Consider the following 19457-nt stretch of genomic DNA (forward strand, 5'->3'; position numbering starts at 1 on the left):
ACAAGTTCACAGCTGTAGCTTTCTAAGGTGCAGAGGGAACCAGCCGTACCCAACTGCTTGGCCATCTGGGCCCTGTGCCTCCCCTTTCTCTTTCTGGGCTGGCTGCAATCAGGGTTGTCTGTGACATGCTGCCCCGCCTGCCTGGCTCTGATGGCAGACTCTGTGCGGCCTGGGTGGGAGGCAGGGCCCCGCTCAGCGGCACCCGGAGCAGGACACAGATTTCCCTAGGGCCACAACACGTCCCTGGTGCTGCCAGGGTGGTTCTGGAGGATGCTGAGCAGCACTGGGTTAGATTTCCATTCTTCCGGGATCTTCATGGTGCCACAATTGGGCCTGGCCCCTGGCTCTTGGTTTATGCAGGCTTGCTCTGGCCACCCTTTGTACAGTGTGAGCAGACTGGATTTGCTCTGGTTTACCCTTCAGAACTCAGCCCTTCTGTTTAGATACCATTATATTTCTCTCTCTGTAGCTGAAGTCCTTTCACTAACTGCTGGCTTCCCTTTGGAGAGCATGTCTGTGCAGACACACCCATTTCTAGTGGCAATACTGTGTAACATCAAATCGAAGGCATTGTTGATTCTAAGACACACCATTATTTCAAGTACAGTAAATCACTAAGAAAGAAAAAACTGCCCGTCTGGTGTAGCTCAGTGGTTGAGCGTCAACCTCTGAACCAGGAGGTCAGGGTTCAATCCCCAGTCAGGGTTCAATTCCCGATCAGGGCACCTGCCTGGGTTGCAGGATCGATCCCTAGTAGGGGGCATGCAGATCAATGATTCTCTCTCATCATTGATGTTTCTATCTCTCTCTTCCTCTCTGAAATCAATTAAAATATATATAAAAAGAAAAGAAAGAAAAAAACCTGCCACTTCCAGTGTGACAGCAATTGTAAGCTGCACTCCAATTTCAGAGAGGTGAAACTGTGAAAAAGATGTTCATTTAGAATCATTAAAACACAGAGTGCAGAGATGTTTGCCAATACAACGCTGAGGAGTGTTTGTTTATACTAGCATGTTACAGGAGTAATCAACGCCTGCCTCGTGTTATTGGGTTGAGGGTATCAGCAAAGTGCTAAAACCCAAGAAGAGCCCTTGCCTGGTAGAGTGTCTCTGGGACAGTTTGTAGAACCTAGCACGTTTTTCATGATGGGAAACGGTCCCCTCTGGTCCCAGGAGTCTCCTGGGGAATGTTGGAAAAAGGAACTGCTGAGCTCCATCCCCCTCATACTGAAATTTTTAATCTCTGAGGCTAAGGCCCAGGAATGTCTACTTTACACAACTTGTCCCACTCCTCATTTATAGTCAATGACAGGGAGCAGAAGGGACCAGGTCAGTGCAAAACAGAGGCTGATCAGCACGCCTGGCTCCGAAGTCACATGTCCTCTTGCGGAGTTCCACATGAACTCCAAGTTCAGCATTCTTCCCACTGTTTTCTCCCTCTCTGCTCTTTCCCCTCAGGGGACACCGACTGCCGCTGCAGTCCAAGGGCCCTGGACTCTGCACTTCCAGGGTTTAAGGCAATCTCGGTGTCAGTACAGTTCACATAGCACAAGTCCAATACCTTTCCTTTGATTGATGGACTGTTTAATTTGGTAACTGTAGATAAGATCTACTAGGCGCAGGCACTGTCCCGGTATGGAGATCTTGGCAGGCTTTCATCAGGGGACACTGAGTGCACACAGTGAAGAGCTGGGGCCACATGCTGCTGCGCTCACCGAGGTGGCACTTGTTCCTGCAGGGCCCGTGGGAGCAGTGCCAGCTACTGAAGACAGCCTCGGTGTTCGCCCGCTGCCACCCCCTGGTGGACCCCGAGCCTTTCGTGGCCCTGTGCGAGAGGACTCTGTGCACCTGCACCCAGGGGCTGAGGTGCCCCTGCGCGGCCCTCCTGGAGTATGCTCGGGCCTGCGCCCACCAGGGGATGGTGCTGTACGGCTGGACCGAGCACAGCGAATGCCGTAAGTCACTGCCCACCCCCCTGGCTGGGGAGGCACTCAGGGGCTGGGGAAAAGTGGTGTCTGTCCTGGGGTGTCCCTCAGGAATCTCTCGGTGCCACAATCGTTTGCCTTTACCAGGCCCCAGCCAGCCAGGGCCTACAGAGCCACCAGTATCTGGATCTAATTTCTATACAGCCTCTGCCCTTTTGTCACCCAGCCAGAGTGCTGGCTCACAGAGGGAGTCCCCTCCCTTAAAGTCCGTGATGAGGCTCAAAAGGCCTTCCCAAGGTCTCCAGGCCATTCTCCCGCCTCTGTTCTCGTGCCATGCCTCTCTTGGTTCCCCAGGAGCCCCCCCGAAACTCCATCCCCTGGACACAAAAACTTTCTCTGTCTGCAGCCAGATCTCAGCAAGGCGGCACCTTCAGCTAATACCTGTGCTGACCGCCTGTCACAGAGCAGGGAGTTGGCCGAAGTGTCCCGGCTGGGGCTGGTGATCCTGGCAGGCTTTCATTAAGTTCTTCCCTGTCATTAAATCAGCCTCTGTCCTGCAGGCCCAGCACTCACATTCCCTCCACCTCACCCTGTGGCGCCTGTGGTTTTGACCTTCTAATTTCGTCAGGTCCCTGGTCATTGACATTGTCACCATCCCCAAATTATCATGATTAAGTAGGAGCCTGTCGGTCACCTCGGAAGAAGCCTCCTGTCTCCCCAGACACTCCGCTGACCAGAGCCGGGCAGATGAACAGCCAGTCTGCCATAAATAGACAGGTCACACCGGCCCATGGAGATGGGGGAGCCAGCCAGCTACACCACACACACAGTCTTCAGTTTGTGTTTTCTCAGCTTATAAGTTAGAGCCTTTCGTGTTTGCTGGGGAATGTGAGAAAGGTGGCTGGTAGCCATTGGCCTCTCCTCTGAAGGTGGGGGGCTGTTCTTTTTAGGCCTTTGGAGTAGGGCAGGAGAGATACCTGATGGATCTTGGAGGAGAAGAATTTTGGGGGCAATTGTTTGGTCTTGTGAAACCCAGAAAAGAGTACCGGTCCTTCAGTTGGCCTGGGTCAGACAGCCACGGGGTTGGAGAGAGAGGAGGAGAGCCAGCCCTTGCCCACGTGTTGCTGGGTCCAGCAGGGAGGCCAGATGCTAGGTGACAGGCTCTGGAGGCAGCCCTGCAGCACAGTGGGAATAAACACAGGGAAGGTGGGTGTGACTGGCATAGGCCTTGTGCTGGGTGGGGCATTTGATTGGGGACAGTTTTAGGAGGAAGAGGGGCCTTCAGAGGAGGATGGTTGAGGACATCATGTACTTGCTTGGCTCTAGGAGGCCATTCATTTTCAGCCTAGAGGAGCGTGTTTTCACCCTGAGAGTGTTTTAGCTGAAAGGGAGAGAGCATAAAGGTGCCAAAAAAAAAAAAAAAAAAAAAAGTCAAGCTGTTCATGGAGAACAGATGACCAAGAAGAAGAGGTGGTGATCCCAGGTGACCCTGCTGGGTCTTAGCCAGGCTCTCTAAGATGAAAGATGTTCCTTCAAGGGAGGGATGGTTGGGTGGGACGATCTTGGGTGGGACATTGGCTTCTGGGCTGTCACTGGGATGGAGGTGGCCCCTGAGGCCCTGGAGACAGAGGGGAGCAGACCAAGGGGGCCTAAGTACAGCGTGGCCTGTGAGATGCTGCATCGGGGGAGCTGCCCTGGCGAGACTCCTGAGCTTTCTGTTTTAGGACCGGCGTGCCCTGCTGGCATGGAGTACAAGGAGTGTGTGTCCCCTTGCACCAGGACCTGCCAGAGCCTGAAAATCAATGAAGTGTGTCAGGAGCAATGTGTGGATGGCTGCAGCTGCGCTGGTAATAACTTCCCACTTTATTTACAAACCCGAGGCCTTGCCAGCTCTTGGCCTGAGGAGGCCAGATGAAAGCCACTTGTGTGAGATCCCCGTTGCCGAAATCAGAGGCCTTTTATTTATTTTTAAAAAGTCTTCATACAGAGTAGTCAGGGTCGAGCTGGCATTTATTTTTATGTTTTCCTGTTGTACTGTATTCATGAAAGCATGTGTGTCTAGGAAACAGAAGCATGGCCTGGGTGCCAACAGTGACTTTGTTTGGGGGCATGTGGCCCAATCTGATGGCAGTTTTGTTTTCAGTTAAGTGTCGGGGAACTGGTCTGGGAGAAAGATATTTTTAAATGTTTTCTGGGTTTGCCATGTGAGCTCAGCTGAAAAAGTGCTTCGCACTAGAAAGTCTTTCTCAGGAGAGCCTTCGTGAGCTTTGGTGAAAAACCCTGTTCAGTTCTTAAAAGTGAGTCCTGTGAGCTTTGACTCATGACTTTCCTACTGGAAGACCCTGAACAAAACTCTTGCTTTGATTTCACCTGTAAAGTGGAGATGAATTAACTTCCCCTCCCTCCTTGAGTTAATGTGAAAGGTAAACGTCACACAAGTTCTTTGGGCTTCCTGGGAGAAGTGTTCAGCCTAGACTCATGACTTCCCTACTGAGAGAACTTGAACAAAACTCTTTCCCCGTTTCTCCATCAGTAGAGTGGAGATTAACAACCCCCTCACTCGTATTGACGTAATGTGAAAGATGAACATCATAGAACAATACCTTGAGCTTCCTGGAAGAAGCCCTAAGCTGATGGTCGCCCACGGGGATTCTATAGTTGTGAGACGAGTAATGATGATGACAAGGTTGAGACTATGTCTTGATGTCCTTGAACCCAGAGGGACAGCTCCTTGATGAAGGCCGCTGTGTGGAAAGCACGGAGTGTTCCTGTGTGCATTCTGGGAAGCGGTACCCTCCAGGTGCCTCCCTCTCGAGAGACTGCAACACCTGGTAATGGGCTGGGCAATGTGGTCTGGGAGAGCTGCCAGGGGGTGAGGGGAGCAGCTGGGGCAGTGGGGGCAGAGGCAGGTAGAATAGGACCTGGCCTGGGCTGAGGGAGAAGAGGTTGAAATTGGTGGGGGTGGGGAGGTGAGGTTGGGGGAAAGGCATAGAAGTCAGTGATCCAACACAAGGATTATATTACAGATATGCCTAGAAGAGGTGAGGTCAGGGAAGGAAGTATTTTACATGCAAACCGCATCTGTAGCTTTCTCCCAAACTATGCTGTAATGAGACAGTTCTTCTCTCCTTGAGATCATTTATCTACTAGGTGGAAGGTGACAGCAGTGCCCATGGACACTCATGCAGGCCTGCTCTCCATGGTTCTCTGCAATAGGCCAGGCCCAGGCTGGGCTGTCCTCTCTGCTTAGCTCAAATCAGTTCACCAAGAAGCTCCTCTGGCCCTGGCCGGGTGGCTCAGTTGGTTAGAGTGTAGTCCCGAAATTCCAAGGGTGCGGGTTTAATCCCAGGTCAGGGCACATACAAGAATCAACCAAGAAATGCAGAAATAAGTGGAACAACAAATCAATATTTTTTCCTCTCTTCCCCTCCCATACGTGCCCTGACCAGGGATTGAACACGCAATCTAGGTATGGGCCCTGACTGGAAATCAAAACCATAACCTTTTTGGTGTACAGGATGATGCTCCAACCAACTGTGCCACCAGGCCAGGGCAGAAGAAAGAATTTGATTGCTTAGTGTCTGGGTAGGGACATTGGACCCCCTAGCTTTTTTATTTTGCCTAATTCTTTGTCAGGGTTTCTTCCCTTTAACACTATCTCCAAGATTCCTCTGTGGCCAAAGCCCTGTCTTGTACACCTTTAACCTCACAAAGGCCCTCCAGCATCAGCTCCTTTTCTCTCCCATATCCCTTCCTTTGAGAGCTGTGGTATATGTGGGGAGCTCTCAAACTGATCATGTATCTGGTGTTTGCATGACCTGTGCTTCTCTCCCCAACAGCATTTGCAGAAATAGCCTGTGGATCTGCAGCAATGAAGAATGTCCAGGTAGGCGACCTTTTGCTCATTCTCTGCCTTCTCTGAATGAAGAGGTATGTCCTCCCCCACTAGCCACACATCAAGGCAGGCAGAAAGTGGCTTCTCTGTTCAGGCTGGATACAACCCCTTGACCACAGCTCTGGTTTCAGGTACCAGCTGTGCTAACCCACTCATGGGCCAGCTGAGGGAGAATGCACTTGGGCTAAGGTTTTATTACCTGATGAGAAAAAGGATTAAGGTTGAATGAGCTATAAAAATTGCAAGGTCACGGTTGACTGATCAAAGATGACTCAAATTCTTTGGAAAATTAAGAGGAAGAAGGGCCTGGTGATTCTTTAAGCTTGAAGTGAGAATTTCTGGAATGCCTCGTAGGAAGACCTTGGCATGGTCCAAGAGCTAGGGAAATCAGACCACCAAATGATTCCTCCTACCCTGTCCCCACAGTGGAAAATCTATTTAGGAAAAGTTGTCTTATAATCCCTGCCCTTTACTTTCTCCTCTGTTTGTTTGGCCCCAAACTCTATATTCTATTTACTGCAAACTTTGCCCATTCTAAGCTCCTTTCTGCCTCACCCTCCAAGGACCTTTGCTCTTCTCCTGATGGTTTCCCCTTTTGTTGTCACTCATGTGGTTTGCTATGTGTTAGGCAGTATGCTAAGCATTTTACATGTATTTCCTCAACACAACAGCCTGTGAGGCAGGTACAAGGTATTTTCATTTTACAAAAGAGGAAACAGACCCAGAGGGGTTAAATAACTTGCCCAAGATCACACAGCTGCTAAACAACAGAGACAGGACTCAAAGTCACAGCTGCCTGACTTCTACTTTTGCCCGTCCCTTTACTTTCCCTCCTAGTTTTCTGTTGATGTTGTTGTTAATCCTCACCTGAGTATATCTGACCCGCGGCCCTCCCCCCCTCCCACCCATTACTTTTTAGAGAGAGTGGAAGGGAGGGAGAGAGGGGAAGGGGGAGGGAGGGAGGGCGGGAGAGAGAGAGAGAGAGAGAGAGAGAGAGAGAGAGAGAGAGAGAGAGAGAGAGAGAGAGAGACATTGATATGAGAGAGACACATCTATTGGTTGTCTCCTGCACGAACCCTGGCTAGGACCAGGGATGGAACCTGCAATGCAGGTATGTGCCCTTGACCAGAAATACAACCTGAAACCCTCTGGTGCACGGGCTGACTCTAACCACTGAGAAACACCAGCTAGGGCTCTCTCCTAGTTTTTAATTCATTCATTTGCAGGAGGATCTTTCCCATCCTTCATGACCTCTGGAGAGGCCCCACACTCAGTTAAAGACCTCAACTTGCATGGTGGATACTACTTTTGGGTCTCCATGTTTGTAGGGTGCAATAAAAAATTGCAAGGCAAACAGCCAGATAACAGGCTTCCTTCCCTGTGGACCCAAGAGGCCCCGTTGGCTTTGGTGGGCTAACAGGGGGTTTGAGCTGGATATCTGGGATAATATGTGGGGTCTGTAATTTAGGGTCACTTAGGACCTTACCCAGTGCCCTCTACACTGGGTAAGTTCTGGAATTAGATGGAAAGTGGGCACTAGAGGTAGGTCAACTAATCTGGCCCAGGGATGGCCAACTGGCTGGTTTATCTTCTGTACAATTCTTAAAGGAAGTACAAAGGACAAAAGATTGCTCTTTCAAGTGATATTAATGCTCCAATTTAACATAATTAAACCCCGTGAAAGATCTGAGGAGTCCTTTGAAAGACATTTGAGGTTGCTGCAATTGAACTGTGAAAAAACTTGTAATTTCTAAATAATAAGCAGTTCTAGTATAAGATCTGTGATCCACAGTGGATGGAATTAAGAATTCATTTTATTATGTTTTGTCAGATTGACTACCAGATTAGGAATTCTTAAATAATTATTTTCTGTAGGGAGGGTCTTCCATCCATCCATTCATCCATCCATCCATCCATCCTTCCTTCCTTCCATCCTTCCATCCACCCAACAATTATTTGCACACCCACTGTGTAAATGATAGAATGCTTGGTCTGGGGTAGACAATACAATCCCTTGGTCTTTAATTCAAAAATTAGAAAGTACCTTTGCTGAGGATGCAAGACATCCTTGATGGGAGGATAACCAGCTCCAACTCTATGGTCTTCTGAGTGGTTTGATATTTTGCCAACACCGCTACTAAGCTATTGCTCGCCTATTCAAAGCCCTGGCTCTAACCCTCTATTTTTAGTTCTGGAGTTTAGTTGGTTGTTGCCTAGCCAAGCAAAGAACAGACTGAGCTTCTTTGTAGTCCCTGGAGGAGCTGAGGTTGTCTTAGAAATAAAGAGATGGTTTTTGATTATCTGGAATAAGATGAGAGTGTACTAGTTGTCTACTGCTGTGTAACAAATTACCCCCAAACTTAGCAAACACCACAGGACTTCTGCATGTTAGGAGTCTGGGAGAGGCCCAAATCACTCATGAAACTGCAGTCAAGTTATTGACTGGGCTGTGGTCTTATCTGAAGTCTCCATCAGGGTGAGGGAGTCACTCTGAAACTCACTCATGCATAGTTGGCAGACTTTGGTCCCTCATCATGTGGACCCCTCCATGGGGCTGCCTCATGATGTGACAGCTGGCTTCCTCTAGAACAGCCTTGGGCAAACTACGGCCCGCGGGCCGGATCCGGCTGTTCTATCCGGTTCTCTTGCTCTCCCCTCCGCTCCTTTACTTTGAATTTATATTAGTTCACACAAACACTCCATCCATGCTTTTGTTCCGGCCCTCCGGTCCAGTTTAAGAACCCATTGTGGCCCTCGAGTCAAAAAGTTTGCCCACCCCTGCTCTAGGATGAGCGATGTCGAGAGAGTGAGGGGTAACAGCCAAGACAGAAACCATGGTCTTGTAAAACCCTGATCTCCAAGGTGACCTTCTTCACTTCTGTATTATATGTACTAGAAACAAGTCAACATGTATACACAGGTAAGGGGATCACAGAAAGATGTAAATACAGAACATGGGGACCATAAGGGGCATCTTAGAAGCTGCCTAGCACAGTGTTGTGTATGGGGAATGGGAGGGAGAAAAAAATTGCCCAGCTGAGCAGCGGTCCATATGGGGAGGGGCAGGAGCTTCTGCGATGTGCTTTTTAAAAAATTATTATTAAATATATTTTTATTGATTTCAGGGAGGAAGGGAGAGGGAGGGAGAGATAGAAACATCAATAATAAAAGAGAATCATTGATCAGCTGCCTCCTGCACGCCCCACACTGGGGATCCAGCCCTCAACCTGGGCATGTACTCTGAGCAGTAATCGGACATGACCTCCTGGTTCATGGGTTGATGCTCAACCACTGAACGATGCCGGCCAGGCTGCGATGTACTCTTGAGTCTTCATTGCTCACTCACACCTCTAATCTGGTTAGGAATTAGGGCAGCCCCAGTCGAAACTGGTTTCCCCATTGCCTGAAGACCCTTTCTGTAGCCCTGAGCCTCTCTTTCCTTCCTCTGCAAAACATACTGCCCAGAGCAGCTCTGCTAGTTTAGTTCCCACTGAACCGTAAATGCTTTGCTTAGGGTAAATGAGGAAGGAGCATGCCTGTGAAGAGCGACTGACTGTTCCTTAAACAAATAAAGCTCTGGTTACGGGATTTCAGACTCCCAACAGAAGACTGTGGAAGGTATTTCTCTGGAACTGAGCAGGTGTAAGAGGAGGGCTTTCCATTTGTGGCCCAAATCCTTTGGGCACGGAGAGGTAGCATAGTATTGGGGCTGGGGGCATGGGCTGGGGATGCAGGTGGCCTGGCCTGGTTGGAATTCCAGTTCCACCACTTGTTAGCTGGCTGACTTTTGGCAAACTGCTTAATCCTTTGCAGCCTCAGTTTCCTCACCTGTAAAATAGGGATGATAACAGCAGCTTCATTCCATGGAAACTGTTGTGACGCGACACACAGCCCGCATTCAGTAAATGCTAGCTATTTTCATCTTCACAGCCACAGCCACAGCCACAGCCACTTCATCAAGCAGGTTCAGGCTGGTGCCCACAGGGGCCTGGAATGGGGAGGGGTGGTGTGAAGTGGGGTGTGGCTGGGGCAGGTAGGGCAGGAAGGTGAGACAGAGCCAGAACCTACCTTGGGCTGATGGTGTGGGCGGCCCGTGGACCTGCCCGGTCTTGAGGGGAGGTGTGGGGTCTTGGTACACTTGTTGTGTGTTTGGTTTGGGATAATTTCTGATGCATTCTGACATAGCCCCATCATTCAACCTTGGGTTGCCTGTTCAAGCGCCTGTTTTGAAAGCCTCTGGGAAGGAAGGTAAACTTCCCTTCCGACTAACAGAGAAAACGATGAGTAAGCCAGGGCCCACGCCTGTCCAGTGGAAGCATGCATTTCTAGGTACCTGGAAACCTCCTGTGGCCTGGCCCCAGGCCTTGTTAGGGTTTCCGGACTCACACCTCCTTCAGGTCAGGCCAGCACATCACCGTTCATAGCCAAGGCTTTCCTCCACTCTGTCTCCACACCCCGACCCAGCTGCCCACAGGGGCCCAGGATCGGAGTGACATCAGGCTCTGACCTCATGAAATCAGGCTTGTGAGAGGCTGGAGGAGCCAGCCTGGGGGAGAGGAGCAGTACTGGGTGGTGTCAAGTGCTCTGTGCTCTGGAGCCAGACAGATGCCCATGTGCAAATCCCCATTTGACTCCTTCGGGGCTTTGGGTGAGTTTTTCTCTGTGTTAGTTGCTGTATCTGTTTAGTGACCAACCAGCTCAGGGGTGCAGTAAATGAGGCAATCCCCTCAGAATTCTTAGAGATGCACCTCGTACATTTGGTTGAGTTTATGTGATGGTGACTTAGAGGCAGGCTTTGGTGAATTTTTCCATTGGGGGAAAGTCTGAATTGCTTTGCTAGAGGTCTGTGGGCTGGTCTTTCTGTAGCTGCCTGGGTAAGGATGGACACATGCCCCGTGGAGGCTCCTGCACAACAAACAAAGGGTTTGCTCAGAAGAAGTACCTTGTCTCATCCGATGGGATATTTTTTTTGTGTTTTTTTTTTTTTTTTTTTTAGTGAGGGAGCATCTTCATTCATGTGACAGATCAGCTTTAACTTCTGGCTGTTCTACTTTCTGTGTTATGTTAAGAATCACCTGCTTTTCACTCATTCACCAAACTTCTATTGCCCACCTTCTCCAGCTGGCGATGGGCCAGCTGTTTCCTGGGGGCTGCCTTTTGCTGATGGACTGACTGAACAGGATCGTACGTCTGGGGTATCCCGCTCACCCTGGGCCAAGGATAGACCCATTGTTCTGGCTGCTGTTCCAGCTCCCAGGGTCGACTGCTCCCCAGCAGGTCCCTGGGTTTCCTGTGCTTGTAGCTCCATCCCTCAAGTGTACCAAGGAGATAAGTTAAATAAAATATTTAGATTTCTGATTCCTGAGAAACTTCGGAACACAAATCAGTGGGGGTCAGAGCAGGAAATCAGATCGGAGGATTAGATGCTAGCCCTGAACTTTGTGCTTTTGAATGTTTGTGTATTTTCTTGTTGACCCCTCTTTTCCTGGGCATGGTCGAAGAGGATGGAAGTCCAATTTCTTCTCAGATAAGAGTGCTCTTGAGAAAACAGAGGAAGGTTGGAGGGAAAATTCCCACCCATTTTTCTGCAACAGGGTCGAGGCATTTGACACAAAGGCCCAGGTCACGGTGTTTGCAGAAGACGGTGGCTTTCCCGTGACATCAGTGGACGGGGAGTTCCATCACGTTCACAATCCTCGGGGATGACCTGGCCCTTCCTACGTCCTGTTCTGCTCTGACTTCCATGGACAGGGACCCTTGCTCCTGCCCTTCTTGGGGGACAATGCGGTGGGGAGGTGTGATGTTTATTTCTACTCCCAGCACGTCTGACACCAAATGTGTATGATCCCCTCCGTCCCCACCAGCCAGTTCTCTGACTTTCTGGACACCAACGGGGTGTCCTACAATTCCATTCAATTCTGACAGTAGCAGACCATGTGGGTTAAGGGCCAGTCCCACAAGACTGCTCCCCACCCCCCACTTCAGATGCCAAGCACCAGCACTGGGTCCTCAGGTAGCTACTTCTGTCTGACTTGGCTCCAAGTTGGGAGTTCCCACAATATCCTCCCGGGTTCCGTATTTGCTAGAACAGCTCTCAGAACTCAGGCAGACACCGGGCTTATGATTACAGGTTTGCTATGAAGGGCATTTTATAGGTCACATAGTGTGAGGTCTGGAAGGGTCCAGCACAGGACCTTCTGTCCCCATGGAGTGGGGTGTGCCACCTTCCTGCCTGGATATGTTCACCAGTCTGGCAGCTCTCCAAACTGTTGTTTTGGGGTTTTATGGAGATTTTATTAGGTAGGATGGCCAACTAAATTGCTATTAAGTAAACCTCCAGTCCCTGAGGTTGGGGGTGAGGCTGAAAGGTCCAGCCCTCTAATCATGCCTGATCTTTCTGTGACCAGCCCTACCCTGAGGCCCCCCAAAGTGGCTCCTTAGAACAAAAGATACTCTTATATTCAGGATATTCCAGGATTTTAGAAGCTATGTGCCAGGAACCAGGGACAAAGACCAAATATATCTTTCTGATCATCACAGAAGCTGATGCTGATGAGAATGGTCTGGGGCCTCCCATTTCTCCCCATTTCTTGTGGGCTGAGTGTGCCCTCCTGACCCAGGCCATGCTGGAAGGGGTCAGCTGCCCTGAAGACCAGGCAGAGGGACACTCACCATAACCAGAACTTTGCACCTGGACCCCTGTCTCCAACACCTACCAAAGGAAGGCCACACCTGGGTCCAAAGTGTGCCATCTGGCCCCTGCCTGTGCCTTTCAGTGCAAATGTGGGCACAGATGGCAGGCAGAGTGCCATGGAGCCTGCCTTTGACAGATGGGCAGCTGGGATCTCCCTGTGGCCTTTGGGGACCCCTGACTGTGACAGGGCCCAGCCCCAGTTCCTGGAGATGGGCTGGGTGGGACTGGCTGCCAGGGGAAAGTACATCAGTGCAATGGGGAGCAAGCCTCTGCTGTCTGGAGGTCAGGAGTGTCCAGGTATGGCATGGGGGCTCCCTACTTATGGAATAGCCGTGGTGTATGTCTGTATTTCTCTATAGAGTAGAAAGCAAAGATGAGAGGAAATACCTCAAGGGAGGTGGGAAAGGACTGTTTCAGCTTCACTAGGTTATTGTGGGCTTGGGGATGGGATTGCCCTAGGCTGTGTGGGCCAGAAGGGACCATGGGAGACACTGATGGAGTGTCTACATGGACACTTCCCAGGATGGTGTGATCTCTGGTTCTAGGTGCACAGGGCCAGGGGAGGATGGGTCAGCAGTGGGTGGGGGTGAGTTGAGGGCTCTGAGTTGCGGGGTGATGAAGGGGAATCCTTGTTCCCACCACAAACCTGTCAGCCTGGGCCAAGGAGCTGGCTCAGGTGGTGGTGAGATCATGGGCAGATCACCTCCTGGCCCCCCATTGGCCTGACTGAAGTCCAGCATGAACTTGCTCATGAGGAGGCCTTAGAGCTGCCCTTCAGCTGAGGGGCAGGATGGGGTCCTGGCTTTGGTACTGCTGAGCTCCAAGAGGGCCCCCTCACCCTCTCATCAGCCCTCCAGGCTGGTCTTTCTGCCCACTTGCATGTGGGGACTCTCCCAGGTGGGCTGGATCCTGAGCCCCCACGATGCCAGTGCAGCAAAGGCCTCTCCTTGGGCTGAGCACCCTGCAGGCTCCAGGAGCCAGAGCTCATGGGTGTGGCTGTGAGGAAGGACTGGGCGTCATGTGGAGCTGAGAGTCAGGAGTGTGGCTCACATCCTTTAGCTGCCCCCATCATTAAATGGGGATTGAACTAGAAGATCAAATGTGTTGAGGAGCAGGGTCTGGCCTAGAGTCTTCCTGTAGAACTTGTAGACCAGCTGTAGCATTTTGGTGAGGGGCACCGTGTTCTTACAGGCTTCCATTCGCCACTCCAGACTTTCGCTCCTTCTCCTGATCTCCCCCTTCTCCTCCTGATCTCCCCCTCCTCCTCCTGATCTCCCCCTCCTCCTCCTGATCTCCCCCTCCTCCTCCTGACTTCCTCCTCCTCCTCCTGATCTCCCCCTCCTCTTCCTGATTTCCTCCTCCTCCTCCTCCTGGTCTCCCCCTCTTCCTCCTCATCTCCCCCTCCTCCTCCTGACCCCATTCCTGATCTCCCCCTCCTCCTCATCTTCCCCTCCTCCTCCTGATCTCCCCCTCCTCTTCCTGATCTCCCCCTTCTCCTCCTGACCACCCTCCTCCTCCTGATCTCGCCCTCCTCTTCCTGATCTCCTCCTTCTCCTCCTGACCACCCTCCTCCTCCTGATCTCCCCCTCCTCTTCCTGATCTCCCCCTTCTCCTCCTGACCACCCTCCTCCTCCTGATCTCGCCCTCCTCCTCCTCCTGATCTCCCCGCTCCACCTCTTGACCCCCCCCATCTCCCCTTCCTCCTCCTGATCTCCCCCTCCTCTGTGCCCCTGCAGGAGAGTGTCTCATCACAGGACAATCCCACTTCAAGAGCTTTGATGACAGGTACTTCACCTTCAGTGGGGTCTGCCAGTACCTGCTGGCCCGGGACTGCCAGGACCACTCCTTCTCCATTGTCATAGAGACTGTGCAGGTGAGCTCAACCAGGCGCCCCATCAGGAGGCAGATGGAGGAGTGATGGGGTGGGGTGAGTGGTCCCTTGTTACTGAGCTGCTGTGTACATGGTATGCTTCTTTTCTCTAGAGAATGGAGCCAAGGTGAGGACATATAGGGTGCGTAGGACTTTCCCTGAGGGTCTGAGTCCTGATTCGCTTTGGGACAATAGGCCCAAGGAATAAGAGGCCCAGGGTTCCTCATGTAAGACCAGACCCAGATGGGCAAGGGCATAAGAACCATGGGAAGCTGGGCAGGGGGATAGGTTGGGCTCAGGACCTTCTTGTTGCACAACTCCAGGGGCACCCTTCACAGCGATGGATCTGTGAGGATGGAGTTGTTCTGTGAGAGAAGGCCAGAGGCTGTGTGGGGTTGGAGTCTTTCTCTGAGTCCAGGGGTCCTGGGCCAGGACGCTGGGCTGGCGGGGATGTGGTGACGTCACTCTGCATGCCCCTCGTGGCAGTGTGCCGATGATCCTGATGCTGTCTGCACCCGCTCAGTCACCGCCCGCCTGCCCAGCCTGCACAACAGCCTGGTGAAGCTGAAGCACGGGGGAGGAGTCGCCATAGATGGCCAGGATGTCCAGATACCCCTCCTGCAAGGTGGGTCCCTCCTCCTCTTACAGGCTGGGCTGGCCCAGCTCCCACAGCACCTGCCCCTCAGCCGTGCTCACTGCTTCCCCTTCTGCAGAAATGTGGGAGAGTGCTATCTCTGGAGGGCAGGCTGGGTATCCTTGGCATGCATCCCTGTAAGAATGGAAGGCTTCCTGGAAGAGGAGGACAAGTGGAGGAAGATGGCTGGCATCTGGAGAAGAGGAGGCTGCTCTAGGCCTGGGAGAGAGTGTAGAGGGAAAGCGGAACCAAGACAGTTCTCTACTCAGCTTGAGCCAAAGGGGACAGTAAGGGTTGGGTTTCATGTTTCCGGTTCTACTTTGAGGTGGAAAAGGATCAGAGCCTGTCACTGAGAGGTTGGAGGAATGGCTGGTGATGAGTAAGACCCTTGGATGTCATGGGACAGAGCCAGGTGACCCTGTGACCCATGACAGGGAGAAACCTACCTGTCCAGTGCTTTGCCAGGCTGCACTGTGCCATTGTGCCCAGCATGGTCTCAAACTTCACCCTCAAAGTGGCTCTCAGACCCCTCCCCTCTTCTGCATGGCCATTGGCCCATTGTCCTGGCATTGCTCACAGCCAGTGAACTGGGGCCAATGGGCAGACAGCACGCTTGTGTGTCAGTTTAATGCTGTGTGTCTGTCCATGAGATGACATGTTCCTCCAGGGCACACAGTATCGCTCAGCTGTGAGGACTGAGTCACTCAGTCTGGAAGGGTCGAGCAGCAGCAGAGGGGCCCAAGGAATGCTCAGGTTTCAGGGGTTCAATGGGAGACAGACCCTTGGCTCAGGGCACCTGTGCAGCTATGGATGCACAAGCCTCGGCCGCCCTCTTGTGGCAAGGGGGAATGGCAGGCTACAGCAAGAATACAGAGGCACCTTCTTGGGGAATACAATTTGCACTACACCCATCCTCGTGAGACCCCCTTAAGGTTCCTGGACATCTCCATCGTCCCCATAACTGCTTTCATTGCTACAGTTCTTCATGAGACACCCCATCTCTCCCCAGGATACATCTGCCTGCCACCACATTGCCCTCTCCCCATCTCAGCCCAAATTCTGGCCCCGCTCGGTTTTAGGTGACCTCCGCATCCAGCACACCGTGATGGCCTCTGTGCGCCTCAGCTATGGGGAAGACCTGCAGATGGACTGGGATGGCCGCGGGAGACTGCTGGTGAAGGTAGGCCCTCTGATCACTGCCTTCCCTCAGTCCAGCCTTACAAAGTGCCCCTTGTGCTGTGGGCAGAGTGGCTTTGTGTGTGGGAGAAGAATTCATTTCTCCGCAGGCCCTATGCCCCCAGAGGGAGGAACAGGCCTCTCTTGTTTACGAGAGGCTGGTGTTTGCTGTCTGGACGCTCCTTGTTTGTCCTAGGGGTTCTCACGCCTGGGGCTCTGGTACCCTCAGGGCCTTCCGAGGAGGTGGGCTCCCAAGGGGCTGGGAAGGGCAGATTTGCTGCCCAGCCTCTTGGCTGCAACAAAACCTAGAAGCAGGGGTGTCCCTGGGGTGCCCACTGTGGGCAGCAAGGGAAGAGCCAGATTGGCACTCACAGCCAAGACTGTGTCATGCACCCATAGGGGACAAAGCCGTCCCACTGCCCAGGGAGGGTTGCACTGGGAACTACCAGATCCCTCACCTGGGCCCTGGGCCTCTGCAGTCCAGGGCCACTTCCCCTTGCTCTCTGGAATCATGGGGTCACAATTAGATAGCGATCAGTATATTTTTCTCGCAATTGTCACTGACATTTTATAAACAAAGCAACCAGGGCTCCTGGGGGTTGGGAGGCGTGTCTAGCAAACGCCGGCTGGCGGTGTCCTGCCCACGAGACCAGTGCTGCTCACTTTTTGGTCTTCAGGTGCCTTTGTCCTTTAAAAAATTATTGAGGACCTCAAGAACGCTTATGAAGGTTATGTCTATTGATATTTACCAGATTAGAAATCAACCCACAGACATTTAAAATATGTACTTAGGAATTCGTTTAGAAATAACAATAATAAACCCACTACCCATTAATATAAATAACATTTTTTTGGGGGGGGGTGAGGAAACTTTTCCCAAAACAAAAAGCAGTCAGAAGAATACCCTTATTTTACAATTCTTTAAATTTCTTTAATGGCTGGCTTAATAGAAGACAGCTGGCCTCACAGCCACTTCTGAATTCAATCTTTGTGATATTACTTGTCATGTTGCCTCTGGAAAATACCACTTCACCTTATAAGAGAATGAGAGGGACAAAGCCAAACACTGTGTTTGTGTTATTATGAAAATATTTTGGCCTGCAGGTTCCCTGGAAAGGGCATCAGAGACCCTCCTGAGACCACACTCTGAGAACCATTGCCCTATGTCATTCCCAGGATCCCTGCAGAGTCCCCTTCTGTGTCCCCGAGTTCCAGGTTCCACAGGGCTTGAGGGTATAACCCTGTGATGGGCATCTGAGATTCTGGTGTCCTCCATCCTGATGACATCATGTTCTTGCTCTTGTTTTAAAGTCCCCAAGAGAGTTCCAAATTAACTTCCTTTTTTTCTCTCTTTTGTAAAAAATAAACCCTATGACCACAGCCCATAGAGCATGAGGAGATCTTGTCAGCCCCTCATTTACAGTTGGAAATAAAGACCCATCATTTTTGGAGCAAGAAAGTGACTTGCCCAGTCCCATGGCCTTTCGGTTACAGAGTGAGGACTAGAACTCAGGTTTCTAACATCACCTCTTGCTCACCTGTCTTGAAGGGAGGTGTCCGATAGCCGTGTCACTTTCTCAGGAACCTGCCCTCCCCACAGAGGGCGCTCTCCATCTGTGTGATTTCTCCCTGAGTCAGCAGGCCCATACATCTTGTCCGGTGGCTGTTCTCTTCGGGTTTCTCTGTTCCCTGTCTCTCTCCCGAGAAGACTCTTTCTGTGGGAATGGGATGCAGGGTTGTCTTTGGGGCTGGATTTCAGTCCGTTTAGCTAACAGAAGGAGGACTCCACTGGTCAAGATTCGGGACAGGAGCAGATGACCCAGTGGCTGTGAGAACGCCCTCCGTGTTTTGGTCTGGAGGACAAAAGGAGGCATTTGTGGATGGACCAGGAGGCGGGCGCATCACTGTGCTGACCCCGGGGTTTGTGGGGGCTGCCCAGTGGAGGATGCTAGCTGAAGACAGGTCACGGGGAGGAGCAGGATGATCACACTCACCAGAGAGGAGGACGGCCAGATGCTGTGGGGGCTCCCTGCTCTCCTTTCAGCCAATGAGGTATAGATGCCCTGTCCCCGAGGGCCGGTGGTCCAGGCAGTCAGGCTCTGCTGGTTGAGACCCAGCGCCCAGCTCAGCCATAGGCAGAGCAGTGTAGGAAGCACCTCTGACAGTTATCAGAAGTGTCACTGATCCGAGGTTAATTTCAAATAGCAAGCATGTTCTCTAAGTCTCTGGTGTTGGGCTAATGTAGGGCTGGTGGCCAGCCTCTGCCTGATGTCCATATATACCCCCATTCTTCATCCCCGGGCAAGCTGACCCCTGCGACAGGCCAAGGGGATGAAAGAAGATATCATTTAAAGAGTGGGGCGTGGGAGTGATGGCAGGCCTGGGGGGGGGGGGGTGGCGCGGGTGCACAGGAGGGCACTTCGGGGGTAGGAGGTCACTGAGGCCTGAGAATGAGGAGGAAAGAGAGGGTGCTGAGAGGCAGGTGAGGAGGAAGAGTCGTCACTGATTTTGCGGCTTTACTCAGGGCTGACCTTGACTGTTGGCATTGCATTTCAGCCTGTGTCCAGAGGAGAACCTCATTCATTCATGAACTCATTCAGTCCTTTGTTCAAGCATTCATTTCTTCAACATATACTTATTGAGTGTCCACAGGCACCATTGGCAAGGCTGAGGTTGCAACAGTGAAACAAAACAGACAAGAATCCTTGCCTCACTTAGTGTAAATTCCAGTGGGGGAGACAGACGATAAACAAAACCAACAAGTAAATTAGATCATGTATTAGAAGGTGGTAAATCCTGGGGAGATCAGTAACGCAGAGGAGAGGGCAAGAAGAGCCAGGGCCAGGAGGAGTTACATTTTAAATAGGACAGTCAGGGGAGGCCTGGGTGCCTCGGGGCCAACACTTGATCTTTGTGAAGCAAACAAGGAACCATACTCCACCCTCTTTCGCATTAATGATATTTACTTGGATACATTTTTTATGGGTCCGGAACCTTCTGCTAGATTGTTCCTCCTGCATTTTATTAAATCAGAGCTGGAAGTTGGAAGGTATCATCCAAGAGATGACCACACAGGGTCCAGGCCAAGCATGAGGGTTTCAGAACGTGGCTCAGGGACCCCGTTCAGCGGCACGGATTACATGCAGGGCAGCAGGCAGGACTTGGGGCCCCAGCCCTGTGCCATCTTTAAACCGGGCCCTCTCAATACACACCAGCACATGCCCCAGAGAGACGGGCTCGACTTCCCAACTTGTCCCTGAGTCA

The 19457-nt window shown here is 51.6% G+C and overlaps 1 protein-coding gene across 1 annotated transcript in view; it reads left to right on the forward strand.

Moving 5' to 3' along the window:
• VWF (von Willebrand factor) overlaps positions 1–19457 on the forward strand; it is a 116045-nt gene that overhangs the window by 24757 nt on the left and 71831 nt on the right. Inside the window, exons 7-13 of the mRNA XM_080659101.1 lie at positions 1738–1954; positions 3649–3771; positions 4644–4755; positions 5764–5810; positions 14250–14386; positions 14870–15008; positions 16097–16197. Of these exons, the coding sequence (XP_080515227.1) occupies positions 1738–1954; positions 3649–3771; positions 4644–4755; positions 5764–5810; positions 14250–14386; positions 14870–15008; positions 16097–16197 (876 nt within the window). The remainder of the gene's footprint in view (positions 1–1737; positions 1955–3648; positions 3772–4643; positions 4756–5763; positions 5811–14249; positions 14387–14869; positions 15009–16096; positions 16198–19457) is intronic.

The sequence above is a fragment of the Plecotus auritus genome (genome assembly GCF_963455305.1).
Source record: "Plecotus auritus genome assembly, chromosome: 3".
NCBI classification, from domain to species: Eukaryota; Metazoa; Chordata; class Mammalia; order Chiroptera; family Vespertilionidae; genus Plecotus; species Plecotus auritus.